The 15,745-nt window shown below is 37.8% G+C and overlaps 1 protein-coding gene across 1 annotated transcript in view; it reads left to right on the plus strand.

The window, feature by feature from the left end:
• Positions 1 to 2,170: 2,170 nt before the first annotated feature.
• Positions 2,171 to 15,745, plus strand: part of LOC108559397 (triple functional domain protein-like) — a gene marked incomplete at its 3' end in the record, with an annotated part of 18,833 nt that continues 5,258 nt past the window's right edge. The window contains exons 1-6 of the mRNA XM_017916664.1: positions 2,171 to 2,329; positions 2,404 to 3,872; positions 3,936 to 4,404; positions 4,464 to 4,724; positions 4,786 to 5,027; positions 5,178 to 5,277. Of these exons, the coding sequence (XP_017772153.1) occupies positions 2,180 to 2,329; positions 2,404 to 3,872; positions 3,936 to 4,404; positions 4,464 to 4,724; positions 4,786 to 5,027; positions 5,178 to 5,277 (2,691 nt within the window). The remainder of the gene's footprint in view (positions 2,330 to 2,403; positions 3,873 to 3,935; positions 4,405 to 4,463; positions 4,725 to 4,785; positions 5,028 to 5,177; positions 5,278 to 15,745) is intronic.

Raw genomic sequence — 15,745 nt, forward strand, 5'->3', positions numbered from 1 at the left:
ATAAATAATACTGAATCTTGAAGAAGTCAATGAAATCTCAACAGTTTATTTACATTATGTAATACGATTAGTTTTCTTTTATGTGCCGCCAAAACTATTTCTTGTTCGTCGAGCTGAACTTGTAACCTACATGGTGGACGCATTCAAAGTAGAAAAAAAGTGACCGGAAAGTGGGTGATACTTTTGGTGCTTAATTAAGACTGAATAGCAATAACGAGTTTAAATTATCATTTGACATATTAATTTAAGCGCACGCATAACTAATCTGAGGAGGCGCTGCTTTAATTTTGATTCACACCAACAATTTCCTTGCAATAAGAAACAGACGTAATTCGATGGGGGGGGGTTTCAAAAGGGAACGGATTTTAAGGAAAAGTTCCGCCAGTAATTGGGTGGATTTATGGTTTCATTGTTATGTGTTTCTTCGGTATTTAGTGAGAGAGGGTTGGAAGTGTAATTTTAAATTGTGAATTGTGGTCGGTCGTAAAGCACAGCAGACTCACGAATATGCTGCTTGCTGCATGTCCTTACAAGATTTTAGGGGATGGCGCAAACTGAAGAATATACTTCGGGGACCTGACTAACATCCATAAACATGTTTCGCGCGAACAGGACGACCGCAGCCGCCTCTTTTACATATTTTAGAGCGTGCGTGTAAAAGCTTTCATCATTGCAAGTGTCAGAAGAGAATGCGTTCTTTATTTTTTCAACCGATTGTTTGTTTTGTTTTCGTTCATTGTTGCTCATCCTCGTAAAGTTTTATTTTCTCAATTTATTCATTTTTGTTTGTTTACTTGCTTTATTTAAACATCTTTCGTGTTTTAAGTGCTTGCGAAGAACGGTGGCAGTACTTCATGGAAACGCAATTAACGTTCGAATGTCGCATCGTAAATTGCGGAAAGTGGGCGTACGTCAGAATGATTGCTTTTTCGGGTTGAAGGGTTGCTTTGTATCGGGGTTTGCGAAACACCTGAAATACATTTATGGGGTATAATAATAATAATAATGCATACATCCCCACATCACGAGGAGTAAAAGAAAGAAAGAAATAGATATAAGAACATCTGTTTTGGAAAGACTTTCGGTCTGTCTGATCGTGTTCGGGTGAGAGCAGGCAAAGTATTATATTGTATTGTCGGTTACCACCAGCCATGTGGGGGATCCACAACAGAAGAACGCAATCCGTCATCGAGACACTAGTCGCATGGTTGGCGCCGCGCAGCACCGCTTTCCGTTCCATCTCTTCTTTTAAGATGCAATTCACAAGTTCAACGCCTCTCGCGATGGCTTAAAGACTGAGTGCGATTAACAACACTAATTGGATTAGGTGCGGTGCTTCAAGTTCAATCGACCCGAAAAGAATCTCCGATCGAAAGTAATGAGCGTCGTCGCAACAGCGTAAGACTATTTTAATATTCTTACACGCTCAAGACATTGTACTTGATAAAACTGCTACATCTTTGAATGTTTAGACAGATAATACAAAATCATTGATGCAATTATAATACGATAAAATAAAAAGCACATAAATGTAGATTGAAAATGTATCGACATTCGTTTCATGGCTATTTGTTGTGAAATGATGATTGCAATTATCAATTATGCTGGTTGTGTTCCATAAAATGATATGATTTTGGTTTGGAAAACATAAGGGCGAAGCGTGTATTTGGTCGGATGCAACAAATTTGTTCGATCGAGCGAGCGAGACGGCATTGGGATGGATGGCAGGTGCCAATCACACCTGGGGCCCCGAAAATATTGTAACTTCTGTTCTAATAGCGGCAGAATAGTTCGTGCAGTTTTAATTCAGCGATCATCCGCAGAACAATTACTGGATTTGCTACCGTAGTAGAAGTTGTTGTTGTTATTGTTGTTTCATTTATTTAACATTGCGATGTTCTTCCAATAGCCAAAGGTGACTGTACTGACTCGCCCCGGGCGGGCGCGAATAACTGTAGTTCTGCTGTGATTCTCATTTAGATTAATACAGAACGAACGAACGATGATATCCATCGGAACGATCGTCACGTCACATCTCTGCACAGCAGAGAACGTGCTTCGGTTAATGGTGGCGTTTATTACATTTTAATTGCGTCCATTCATGAATCGAAAGTAGTATTCTTTTTTGTATTCTTATTTTCGTTTCGTTTCGCTTCTTCTTTGCAGGACGATCGGAGATATGGACTCGACTGGATCGGTTTCTGCCGTCGAAGCCGCTCTGGACAGATTGACGAAACAAAGGAGCGACTTGGAGGAGCTGTGGTCAGCGCGGAAATTGCGATTGGATCTCTGCCTGCGATTGCGGCTGTTCGAAAGGGATGCGTTAGAGGTGCGAATTGCATTAATTAATTAATTAATTAATTGCACTGTATATCTATTGATTTTTTTGTTTGTAATCATCAGGTTTCGTCGCAGTTGGAGATGTGGTCGGAGGAGCTGCAGCACAGCGAGCTGACGAGAGATATTTCCAAAGCCGAGCAGTTCCTCAGATTGCACAACGAGTCTGTGAATCAGATGCAGAACACGACGTACCAGGTGCTGCAGCAGGGGCAGGAACTGGTGCAAGTGTTCGAGAAGTCCGGAATCTGCGTGATGGCGGACGCTCAATACAATGCTCAAACTAGGGTGCAAGTGCTTCTCGAATTCTTGCACGATCGTGAGATGGACCTGGAGGAGTTGGCCGAGGTGAAGCGAGTGAAATTAGAGCAGTGCATACAGCTGGGACAGTTCCAGAACGATGCGAATCAGGTGATCAGCTGGATCAGGAACGGAGAGTCGATGCTTCTGGCGAGCTTCTCCATTCCGAACTCGTTGTCCGATGCGGAGCTGCTCAAGAAGGAGCACGAGCAGTTTCAAGTGGCCATCGAGAAGACACACACTTCTGCCGTTCAAGTTAAATATAGAGCAGACACATTAATAAACGGCAATCATTACGATCCGCAGAGTATAAAGGATATCTCCGAGGAGGTTACCAAACGCTGGCAGCAGATGGTCACTTGCGCCGAGGAGCGGCACAAGCTCGTCACGGCCAGCCTGAACTTTTACAAAACCGCGGAGCAAGTGTGCTCCGTGTTGGACAGTCTGGAGAAGGAGTACAGACGCGACGAGGACTGGTGCGCGAGCGGAGCACAGGGCGTCGATAAAGCGACATCGATAACGCAGCTGATCAACAAGCACCAGGAACAAAAGGAAGCCTTCCTGAAGGCGTGCACACTCGCAAGGAGAACCTCGGAGACGTTCCTCAAGTACACCACGAGAAGCTTGAAGTTTTACAACTATCCCAGCAGCACAGGGAACCAAGAGTCGCGCGTCAAAGCCATCCTCGAGAAGCTGCTCAGTCAAGAGAACAAAGTCCTGGAGCACTGGACGCAGCGCAAGAAGCGCCTGGACCAGTGTCAGCAGTTCGTTCTCTTCGAGAAATCCGCGAAGCAAGCGATCGAATGGATCCACGAAACGGGCGAATGCTATCTGCGGACGCACGCCACCAATCTCGGAAACAACATCGAGGAAACGGAGAGTCTTCTGCGAGAGCACAACGAATTCAAAGGGACGGCGAAAGAGACGAGGGAGCGCGTCAAGTTGCTCATCCAGTTGGCGGATAGCCTTGTAGAGAAAGGCCATGCTCATGCGAACTCCATAAAGCAATGGGTTGCAGCAGTCGACAACAGATACAAGGACTTCAGCTCGAGGATGGAGAACTACAGGCAGCAGCTCGAAGACACGCTTGGCATTCAGGCGGAGGAGAGCGAGAAGAAGGAGCTTTCCATCGACAGGAAATCGGACCCAAGCCTCGAGACCAAAGTCAAAGAAGCCGCTTCCAAAGAGCTGAAGGAATTGAACGAGGAGAAACGCAGATCGGCGAGGAGGAAAGAGTAAGCTTTATCAATATTAATATCAAAATGTATTTTATTTAATTGTTGTATTTATAATTTCAGATTTATTATGGCGGAACTTTTGCAAACGGAACGTACGTACGTGAAGGATTTGGAGACTTGCATAAAATCGTTCCTCGACGAGTTGAGAACGAACAGGTACGTGCCGCCGCCGCTGATCGGAAAGGAGGACATCATTTTCGGTAACATGGAGGAGATATACAATTTTCACAATAACACTTTCTTGAGAGAATTGGAAAAGTACGAAACTATGCCCGAGGATGTGGGCCATTGCTTCGTCACTTGGGCGCAGAAGTTCGACATGTACGTGCACTACTGTAAAAATAAGCCGGAATCGAACAGTCTGCTCGTGCAGCACGGCGGAGGATTCTTCGAGGATCTCCAGAACAAACACAAAGTCGAGCACCCGATTGCCGCCTATCTCATTAAACCGGTGCAGAGGATTACCAAGTACCAATTACTGCTCAAAGACTTGCAATCGTGCTGCCAGGAGGGCCAAGGCGAAATCAAAGTACCATTATCAATTTATATTTCCTCTAGTTTTAACTTTTATTTTTTCTTAACTTTTAGGACGGCTTGGAAGTTATGCTGAACGTTCCAAAGAAAGCCAACGACGCTATGCATCTGTCACTGTTGGAGAGCTGCGACGTGTCCGTCGATAAGTTGGGAGAGGTTATTCTGCAGGACGCCTTCAGCGTCTGGGATCCCAAACAGATCATAAGAAAGGGCAGAGACAGGCACATATTCTTATTCGAACTCTATCTGCTGTTCACCAAAGAAGTGAAAGACTCGACGGGAAAAGTCAAATACGTGTACAAGAACAAATTAATGGTACTTGTTTATACTTATATCAAATTGAAACAAGTTTCGTTATATTTTTTGTTTCTCTCAGACTTCAGAGTTGGGGGTGACTGAACACATGGAAGGAGACGAATGCAAGTTTGCCGTGTGGACGGGTCGGGCTCCGATCTCCGATTACCGCATTGTCTTGAGGGCTTCCTCCCTGGACACCAAACAACTTTGGGTCAAGAAGCTCAGAGAAGTTATACAGGAAACCTATTTCTCCGGAGCCCTGCCGCTATCTCTGCCCAAGAGTCCGGCCAAACTGAAGCCGCACAGCCAGAGATCCAGCAGGTAAATGGACTAATCAAAAAGTTTTCTTGCATTCCATCCAAACTTTGTTGCTTACATTCTGAACTTTACATGAAGTTATCTAATAATACAAACAACATTTACAATTTTCCAACATTCATATTAACTTTTTTTTTTGTATTTTATTTGCAGAGATATGGAGGAATGCAATTCATTAGATGAGAGTGTGGAAAATTTGGATAGAAATTCACTGACTTCCTTCGGATCCGGTAACACCACAGATTCCGACAAGGTAAGTGCTTTAATTTTATACTTTAACTGTACGGCTTACATTTGAAAAGTTTTATAAATTTACTGTAAATTTAGGATTTAGTTCAGAATTGGAATAATCATTGAATTATCTTTTCAAGTATCTCGTTTGGAATTGAATGCCTATAATTTTCGACAATTATTTGCGATGCAATCGATAATTGCTGCAATAAGCCAAGGAGTATCGTGTTCGTCGTTTTGCTTGCAAAGTTCGCATTGCATTAATTGATGCTGCACTAGACATTTCCAACCGATTGTTAATTACTAGTAAATAGCTAACGATTTGCGTACACTTGGCTGCTCGTTCAATGTCGGTTATAGTTTGATCATTTAATTACACGTCGCACACCGCACCGACGGCGTTTCTCTCGTCAACAATTAGAGCCGGGACAAAAAGAAGAATGTGTAAGCACAGCACTTTTCCATATTTAAAATTGCGCCTTCGCGATGATTGCATTTTCTCCGAAGGCGGTGGCAGCCAGGAAATCGGAATTGGTAATTCGCGGCGGTGTTTGCTCTCTCTCTCTCTCGCCAGGAAAAGGCAGAGCTGAGCGGGACGGATCTCTAGATCCTTAATGTCAGTGTGCCGTGACCCTCTCGTGTAACCGCCGCCCACTTTGACGAAACCCTTTAACCTTGATCCATATAGGATGATGATGCTCAGCAGGATTTGCTTGCCTCATGCAGTATTCAGTCGGCGTCAAACTTTGTCGGAACTCGAATTAATGCACGTCCAATTAGCCGCGCTAATATATGCAGGATCCGATCGAATTTAATATTTCGCTCGCTCTAAATATCCTCCCAATTACCGCACAAATTGACAGCGAAGGCGGCGGCGGTGGTTTACAGGATGGCGGAGGAGCAAGGCTTTCCGTTGGAAAACATCTCGACAGGACAACGCGAACTGAACAAACAAACAAACATTAAATAAGATAACACTTGAGCAGATTAGTGGAGGTATCAAGCAGGATTTTATGACATTAAGAGCATTGATCACGTTTAAACTATTAAACTATTAAATTTATGTTGTTTTCTTAATAAAATGCGTAATTTGATCACAAAATTAAGTGCATGAAAGTGAAATTAATATAAAACACTTTGCTGAAGAAATATAACAACAAAAAACAAGTATTACACTTTTTTTATTATTAGAAATGAATAACTGAAAGCCAAAAATAATTGGAGTACTTTTGTTGAAGAAGCAGCTACCTTTTGCGTGTATTTCATTTCATTTTAATAGTAAGAAACCGTTGAAGGTGAAATTAAAAATAACCGGAGGAATTCCTTTGAAAAGGACTTTTTTCTCTCTCTCTCTTTTAAATGTAAAAAATGCGATGGAAAACATATTACGACCATCGCAGGGAGGAGGAAGGTTCAGATGCAGAGTCCTTTGTTCGAATCCGTCGAGGGATTGGTAAATTGAATAACAAAATAAAATATGTTTTCCCTCCTTTGTGCGGACTTCAGAAGCTACAGAAACTGTGTGTGTGTGTACTTGTTTGTTTTGTGCGAGCAACAAGGGAAACATGTACACTTTTTACCTGGTCCATAGGGCTTGTTCGTGATTAATTCGAGGGCGAGGTGCGCGCAGTTCAAAAGGTCGCGCGGATTATTTAATTAAATCGCCGAAATGCACCGATTGGAAATTCCATTGTCACGTTAATTAATGCATTAATATCGACGCAAATTTCATCCGGATTACCTTCTTGTTTCATCTCTGTTCCATAGTTTGGATTGTTTAACTCGTTTTTACCTCCCTCGCGGTTTCATTTCATCGCAGTATAATGAACGTGAACCAAATTCGCGCAACTGAATTGCTAATCAAAAAAATCCACATGTTTCGACTCTGAACTGAAGCGAGATGTGTTAACTATTGGAATTAGCACTGTACATAATTGAATCGATAATTTTTTAACTCTTTGTTTCTGTCGTGCGATTATTTTGGTTTCGCGTTTTGCAACTGGATGAAAAGCAATTTATTTTTGCGTTCGCCTTTGATAATAATATTTCGAGGTTTGCAATGGGCCGGATGCCAATTAGAATTACCTCTCTTTTTCTCTATTTATTTTAATGAAAATCATGCATCACGCACATCAAGGTCATTTCTGACTCTCCCCCTCATTTTTACTATCATTTAACCATATTATCTAATGGCGATTCAGTTATTTCATTTCCGGATCAGGAAACGGCGCCAATTTCGAAGCCTTCAGTTCATATTTGTTTTTCTTTATAAATAGATTTGCTTCGTTGTTAGATGCAACAAAGTTTGTTTTGATTAAATCTATGTATTTATTAAATCTGATCTATATTCACTACATAGTTACCATGAGGTCAACTTTCTACTCATATTTTATCCAGTTATCCTAAGGATAATAATCATCCCGGTTAATACTTTATAGAAGTTTTTTTTTCAGTGAAATCTATTGAAATTTCTATTACAATTTTGTGATTTTAATAAAAAATAAACTGTGTGTTTGTACATACACATTGAAGTTAATTTGAAATGCAAAATGTAAACGTGTAACATGAATGTTCAATGGAAATGAGTGTACATTTATCAATGATTAATCTGCATTAGGAGACGACCACATTTTTCTTTTCTCTTTCTAAACTGTTATTCGTAGAGAAATACTTCGATTATATCTAATTGAGCGGAGCGTTGCGCAAAACTTAGTCACTACCGAGTTTTAGAAAATAAACATAATAGAGCAAAAAAAAAAAGACGCGCTTTTAATCTGTGTCAGCGAGCTCAGGATTCTCCAATGAAGGAACGAACTCGAATGCATTTTTGTCGACTGCAGAAAGAAATCAATGCTGCTGCTGCTGCAACATTAGCTTCTCGTCTTCTTCTCCAAGTCTTCTACGTATTATTCCATTAGTTAATTCGACGGAGTGGATGGGTCTGAGCTAATGACCTGCGACGGAATTTAATTAATCAAGTTCCCTTTGTTGCAAGCAAGGAAGGAAGGAAGGAGTGAATTATGCACTTACCAAGAAAGTCTTTCGCGAGTGGCGACGGTGATTCATGCAAAGAGGAGCGACATATCCCCGTCATTGTGTATTTAGGACCTTTTGCACGTCTCCCTTTCAACGATCTCGACTTTCTGCGCTATAAAATCCGCGATACTTGTTTTATAAGTGCGGATGTTTACTGCGCCACTAAACGTTCCTCCGCCTCGCGCGGAAACGTCAAGAGTGCACGGCTCAAAGTGTTGACCCGGAGCGTTCTGTTATTGTTCTTGTTCCCTTTCGCTGCTCATGTTTTATTATTCCGTGTTTTAACGTCGTGGAAAGTCTTCGCGACACCCGTAAATAATGCAACCTGTGACCCGCAATCACGTAAACTCTCGCTATAACAGATAATCATTTGATTTCCGTTTTTTTTTCTGTGCAAATCAGACCTAAAACATTACCCTGTGGTATATCCATTACTACATTATACTACGTATAGTTTAATAAAGTTTTCCATTTTCATATGTTTCTTTTTTCTGAATTTGGAATGTATCAATCAGTTTTAGTAAGAAAATTGTCTCCACGTAAATATTTTATTCGATTCGCCAATACCAAGATTACGTAAACATCCGAGATTGCGCTGAAACAGATGACAAACATAGTGGCATAAAGATACGTAACAAATGATTCAGTATTTCTTATTAAAATAAACGCTGATTCCCTGGCCAAAATTAGAACCGCGTTAATGCGGAACAAATAGAGGATGCACCATTACTTCATCAACGAAATTACAGCAATAAATAGATCATCTAAACCAGTGCTTCTCAACCTTTTTTTTTTTTGCTAAGCGAGACAACTTGCTTTGACGCAATTTGACAGCTGTCAATTATAAATTGTAACCATCATAGATCAATATTGTTTACTGCTACTCATTTGTTTATATAAACATTTTTTTTGGGGCTTCGACGCAAGGTGACAGCTGTCATTATGCAACCAATTGAAAATTGTCACCATCATAGAAACGTTGTGTAACTTCTTTTAATTGAATTGTTTTATTAAAGCACTTTTTTTTAGTACATTATTCATTAACTATAATATCGTTTATAGCGAAACTTGTTTTTTTTTCTTTTATCACCCCCAATTAAAATAAATAAACTGTTACTAAGAAAACAATCGCGTGACATCGTAATTCACGTGTTTTAATTCATTTTTGTTTTGCGTATAAAATACACATTTCCTTAATGCAAGCGAAAACGTGAAAGAAAATTAACGACCGTCTGCGAATGGGAAGCAGTTAAAATGGACGAAATCAAAGCACCGTTTATTGGCGTACGTTCAAGATGCGATTCGCTAATTAAGCGAGAAGAAAGATTGCCGAAAGTTTTCAATTTTTTTTTTGTTGTCTTGTTAAAATTTAAAAAATAAAAAGAAAGAAAATCAGACAAATGGCGGTCGTTATGTAATTTATGTTGTTGTTGTTGTTGTTTCGAGTTGCGTTTATTTCTCGGCCCGCTAGACCGAAATAGATTCTCTCGAAACGTTAGTTCGTTTTTGTCGCGTTGTGCAACTATTTTTTGTTTTTTTTTGATAACTATAACATTTCACGTACGTATTTTTCATAATAATAATAATCAATATTAATTACAAAAAGAAAATGAAATTCACTTTAAAATATTTATGAAGGGGAAACCGCTAACATAAGTGTTTCCTTAAACTTAATCTCTAAAGTCGTTTAACATAACTTCATTTAATCATAATTATTTCACGAAAACCACAACTTTAAAAACGTAAAATTTGTTTTAAATTGAAAAAGATTAGTTAAACTAACTAAAAATTAGTCCAATTTCATTATACAGTTGAAATATTAACAAATGATTTGGTTATTTGCAAAAATATAAATTTATCATCAATAAGGAAATATTTGTATTTATATAAAGAGTCGGAGGAGTTGGCGTAGAGCAAATTTGTAGAGCTAAAGACCAACAATTAGTCCGACTTCAAAGGACTTCCTTTCTTTCTATTTTCTTATCCTCCTCTTTCACATTTATTCACTTATCACTTCCTTTTCTATGTTTTTGTTCTTCTTTTACGAAACTACCGTTTTGTCTTTACGAATCTCTTTGATCGCGCGTCGTATCTTGTTTTTGAGGAAAACAAACCGGACCCCGAAAATAAATCCATTCCAGATGCAGACGCACAGAAAGAATTACTGCACTGACGCACAACTCGACTCAAATTAATTGATAAGAAGATATTTTGTGTGACTAGATCAGTAGAACACTAGAAATTAAACAAATTAAAACCGAAAATTGATGTGTTCTTTAAATCTAGTGTTAAAATAAATGACATCAAAATAATGTAGTATTGAATGAGGATGAATCGGAGTAGAAATCTAAAGTAAATAAAGCGAATCCATTTGCGTATGAATAATAATAATAATGAAATAGAAATATGTACGAGACAGAAACTTCGACCCTTGATTGCTTCCTGCACGTAGTGGTATAATAATGGTATAGGCGTTCCTCCGGAAAATGGGTTTTTGATGAACGATAATAATAATAATAAGGGTTTTATTTATTTATCCATTCCCATTTCTGTGTGCCCCTAATCATTCACTATATATGTATGCAACGTAGACTAATCAATAAAAGAAAATACGTTTCTTTCTTTCTTTCGCTTTTGCTACCCCCTGCATATCAAACTACACAAAACAAAACAGAAAGAATGACATCGATGTATGGCAATCAATAGAAGCGTAGCTTACAATTAATTTAAGATGGAACGGATAATTGATGAGAGTCGTAAAGTTGATTCGTTTGACGCGAATTGATTAACGTTATTTTCTGAATAGACAATGAGAAAACTTAAAAATATTGATAATTTATTAAGAACTTTTAGAATATTTATTACAATCTTCTTTTATTAAGTACAGTAAAACGTCGAATATTTACCATGTGGTTCGAGTTAACTGTGGTCATGCCCGTCTTAGTATTTATCTATTTTATATATCTATTTTATAAACTATAAACAATTAAATTATCGTTGCAAATTCATCAAGGAAAACAATTAAAAACTTACAAATTAAAATGAAGTTTTTAAAGTAAATAAAAGCGATGTTTGTATTAAGCGTGTTTTTCAATTATCCGAGCTTTAACGTTTCCAAATTACTGCGGATAATCGTCGCAAAATAACATAAGTTTTGTCTGCTTTTTCCAAATTAAGAGGAAAATTACAACAAATACATAAAACATTAGTGACTCTACTCACTTTTTTCTACATTTTAAAAGTGTGTAATTCAACAAAATAATGGTTGTAACGTAAAAGAAATTTGAACTTGAAAAATAAAACGGACAGGACTTATTATATATTAATTGATTGAAAAGAAAATGAGGAAATTGTTCTTTGAAAGTTGGTTTTTGTGATTGCGCTGCAGAAATTTGTTGTGTCGTTTCGTTTAGTTCCATGCTTTGTTAGCATATTTGTTGTTGTTGTTGTTTCTTCGGCTGTTGCGTAATTATTGTTACTTTCTGCGAGTGTAATATGTTGGTGGTGGTGGTGGGAATAGAGTGAAGACAGAAGGAAAAGAAAAGAAAAAAAAGAGGAGGAATGCCGCATGCCGCTCGCAGTCGACGCGGCCCCGGATTACTCCGGACCGGCGCTTTCCTTTCCCGGGCCGACCGGAGCTGTCAGTCCATTGCCGGGATCGAACCCGAGCAGCGCATAACTCACGCACGCAAACTCTCCTCGCAAACACTCTTCTCATAAGACACCAATACCAAAAAAAAAATAATTTAAATAAATAAATCTTCTATTCTCTCGTTGGATTTGGCGTTGGTAGAATGTTGTTGGATGATCGCATCTGCTGGCATCATCATCATCACCAACGGTGGCGGAAGAGGATTGCCTCCAATTGAAATCGCATTGATAGCAGCAGCAGCAGCAGCAGCGCCGCAGCTTTTATCGCGCGAAACCACATCCTAAACAGTCGGAGGAGCGTTCGCAGTAGTTTTCTGATAACGCGCGCGTGTTTCGTTGTTGCCAGCACACATACACACACTCCTCATCTATACGATGTGCTGCTGCTTCTGGTTGTAGTTAGTTAGTGCAAAATAAAGAAACAAACAAATAAATAAGGGAAGTTAAAGATATATATTTATAAAAAGACACGCTATCATCATGTCAAGTCCAGGAGGCTCGACCGGTGTACTTCCCAAACAAAAGTCGAAGAGAAAGATCTCTTTGCCATGGTTTCGACAGGGTTCCGTCTCCCAGCAACACCCGGCTCTCACCAGGCAGCACACGATAGACACCCCGAGCTCCTTCCAGGCCCGTCTTCTCAGGCAACAGCCCAGCCAGAGCACACTGGTAACAAAAGATCATGATAATCATTTTTGCGAGAACGCAACGAAAAAAAAATGCAAATTTTATAGCCAATTATACTCGATATTGCACATACACATGCCCTAATACGGTTTCTTTTTTATTTTATTATTTTATATAAATTTCAACCTTTCTTTTCATTTCATTTACCGACATTTTCACTTTTTTTATGGGTTTCTCGGCGCCATTGTTACGCAACGCCTAGGTTACCTGCTGCAGGATGATTCCTCTCTCTCTCTCTCTTACTCTTCATCGCTGAACGTACGCCTCCTTACTACCACCTCTAACCGACTCTTATCTATGGATTACACACGATTATTCATATCGCTGTTACCAATTTATTGCGATAACATTCTAATTATACGCGAAACACATATTAATTAGCACACATAGAACACGTATGAAAAGTATCGAAAATCAAAATTACATAAATTCAATTATCTATTAGACATAGTCATGGAAATAAGAAACCTACGACAAGTATCGTTTTCTACAAAAGTCTAAAAGTTATCAATTCGAAAAAAATATTGTTACATTTACATAAAGTGCATTAAAGTAATTATAAGTCTATAATGAAACACGTAAAATTCCAAGAATTATATGAATTATCAATCAAATATTAATAGTTTGTTACAATTTTTACAAATTTAAACTTCATTTAAACAATATTATACGTTTAATTAATTATTTAGTGTTGATAACGTATCAACAAATTTCGATTATATTTGATTTTATTATCGATATTATCACTAACATATAAACGATAATTTCCATTTTCCATTCACACAATAAACACAACTGAAATTCTTCGAACTCACTTGATAATATTAATTAAATTAATACAAAAAAAAATAGGTTCAACGAAGCTTTGTAGAAAGTTATAATAGTAAATCATTTCTAATAATCGATTATTTGGAAAATTCTAAGATAAAAGTAACTGTGTCGTCTTGCGTGGAAAGATTGCGGAATTCCACGCACAAATACCTGCGACAGACTTAAGTCAACAAATTAGCTGACACTGTGCTTAAGCTAACAATTAGCATCGGACGGTTCAAATTTTCCAAATTGGAATTCGAAATCAGCGGCAATTTCACGTTCATTTCCAACAATTCAAACATTTACATTTTTTTTTGTACAAACGTTAATTTTCTATCAATCAATTTTTATATGATTTAATTGAAATTTTCATAACTAAATTTGAATGAAATTTAAACATTTAGATTTTTGAAATATTTTGTGAAGATTTTTGAAACATATTGCAAATTGTTAAATATTTCTGATGTTGACTTTATAATACATTGACTTACATTGCTGCAATCTTGGAATTCCAAAGGAATATGAATAGAAATCGCGATTTTCTTTTCTTTTGTAACAATTTAGATAGATTTGTTTAAAGATATTGAAATGAATTTTGAAAAATATAGCAAATTTAATTTAAAATATGGAACGATTTGAATCTACTACGTTTTAGTTTCTAACATATTGACTTATGTATGCTGCAATATGAATAGAAATCGCGATTTTTTTTTTCGTTTTAGTAATTAGTTTTGAATGCTCGAGTAGGCATAATGAACACACGCCTTATTAGTTAGTGTACGAATCCGTTGTATTGTGTAAAATAATAATAATCAATTACGTAATTAATTTCGTCGATGATTTATCCGCTATTCAGCATTTCCATTTGCGAATATTTGCAATTAGTGCACGGCATTGGAAACTACATCTATCGGTAATGTTGGTATAAATCGTCGTCCTCGTCGCGTCGCCCATTTATTGGGCATCGTAATTAAATTTGCACAAAGTGAATGCGCAAATCCACTAAGCATTGGTTATCGCTCACATACATTCGGGTATAGATCGTTGCATGTCTGCTGCATTTGTTACCGAAAGCGGCAGGATTTAGTTAGCTTCGACCGATGCAATTTGTAAATTAATTCAGTCGTCTCTCTCTCCTGTAGTTGCTCATTGTTCATTTGCGCAAACAAACAAATCCATTTTTGATTGTTTGCGAAAACCGCAAGTTTTAATTGCCACCCAACATTTTCCATTTGTTGCGAAGAGCTGAAATATCAAAACAAGTGTGCAACAATTACCAATGTTTCCATATTCTTCAATGCTTAAAAATTCAAATTAATTTACGTGCTCGTAAACTTACTTTTAAAATAATTTTGTTTGCTGAAAACCTTAGAAAAACCATAGAATTTGTCATCGTTTTCGGTTTCCTGTGGTTTCTCCGTAATTATTATTACTTTCAATCGTAATTCTCTTTCTGTCTCTATACGTGCTGTAATATAATTGTGTACACTTAACGATCACACCTTGCTTGCATACAATGTTTGCTGCGCGTTTCCGAGAAAAGGTGGTGGTAATTGCCGATCGGTTCTAACCAGATTCTAAATTGAATCGAGGAAACGAAAAAGAAACAATAAATAATTGATTTTGGAATTTATTTAATAATTCCTTTTTTTTTTGACAGCTATAATTACTAAATTCTCGGAATTGTAGATGCAAAATGAAACGAGTTTAGATGATTTCTTTAATTTATTTATATTTGATGCAATTTTTAGTTTTTTTTTTATGTTACATAAGTTGTAATGTATACAAATCGGATTAGAGATCAAATCGTTATAAACTGTGCGATACTTGGCAAGTAATTTGTGATGGGTATTTCCATGGCTGGCCTGAAAAAAGCGCGTAATAAAACAACCGCTTCCATGTGATAATTATACAACGTTATAGAAAACTAGTTGTTTTTGTCAAGTTGTTAGTAAAATGATTATTCTCAAGAATTCGTTTATATTTGAATAACATCATCCAGTGCAGACACATATGAGGTCTTGAATATATATTTTGCCATCGATTTTATTCCCCTCTTCGACATTTACTTAACAAAATGAGGTTCCGGCCTTCTCTACAATCTCTCTCTCTCTTCGCTTTCGTAAACATTTTAGCAATCTAATTGATGATTTGTCGTGTTTCGCGAAAACTGCGTGTCTGTCTGTCCACGAATTACTTTTATATCAATGTTTTGAGTGTGTTGCGAGGACAGTTCCATTAGATGTTGTTTTCCCAAAGATAACACCTGTACGTAATTTGCCTAGCCGGAGAAGAGACACACC

The sequence above is a fragment of the Nicrophorus vespilloides genome, unplaced genomic scaffold (genome assembly GCF_001412225.1).
Source record: "Nicrophorus vespilloides isolate i.1.1-1 unplaced genomic scaffold, Nicve_v1.0, whole genome shotgun sequence".
NCBI lineage: Eukaryota > Metazoa > Arthropoda > Insecta > Coleoptera > Silphidae > Nicrophorus > Nicrophorus vespilloides.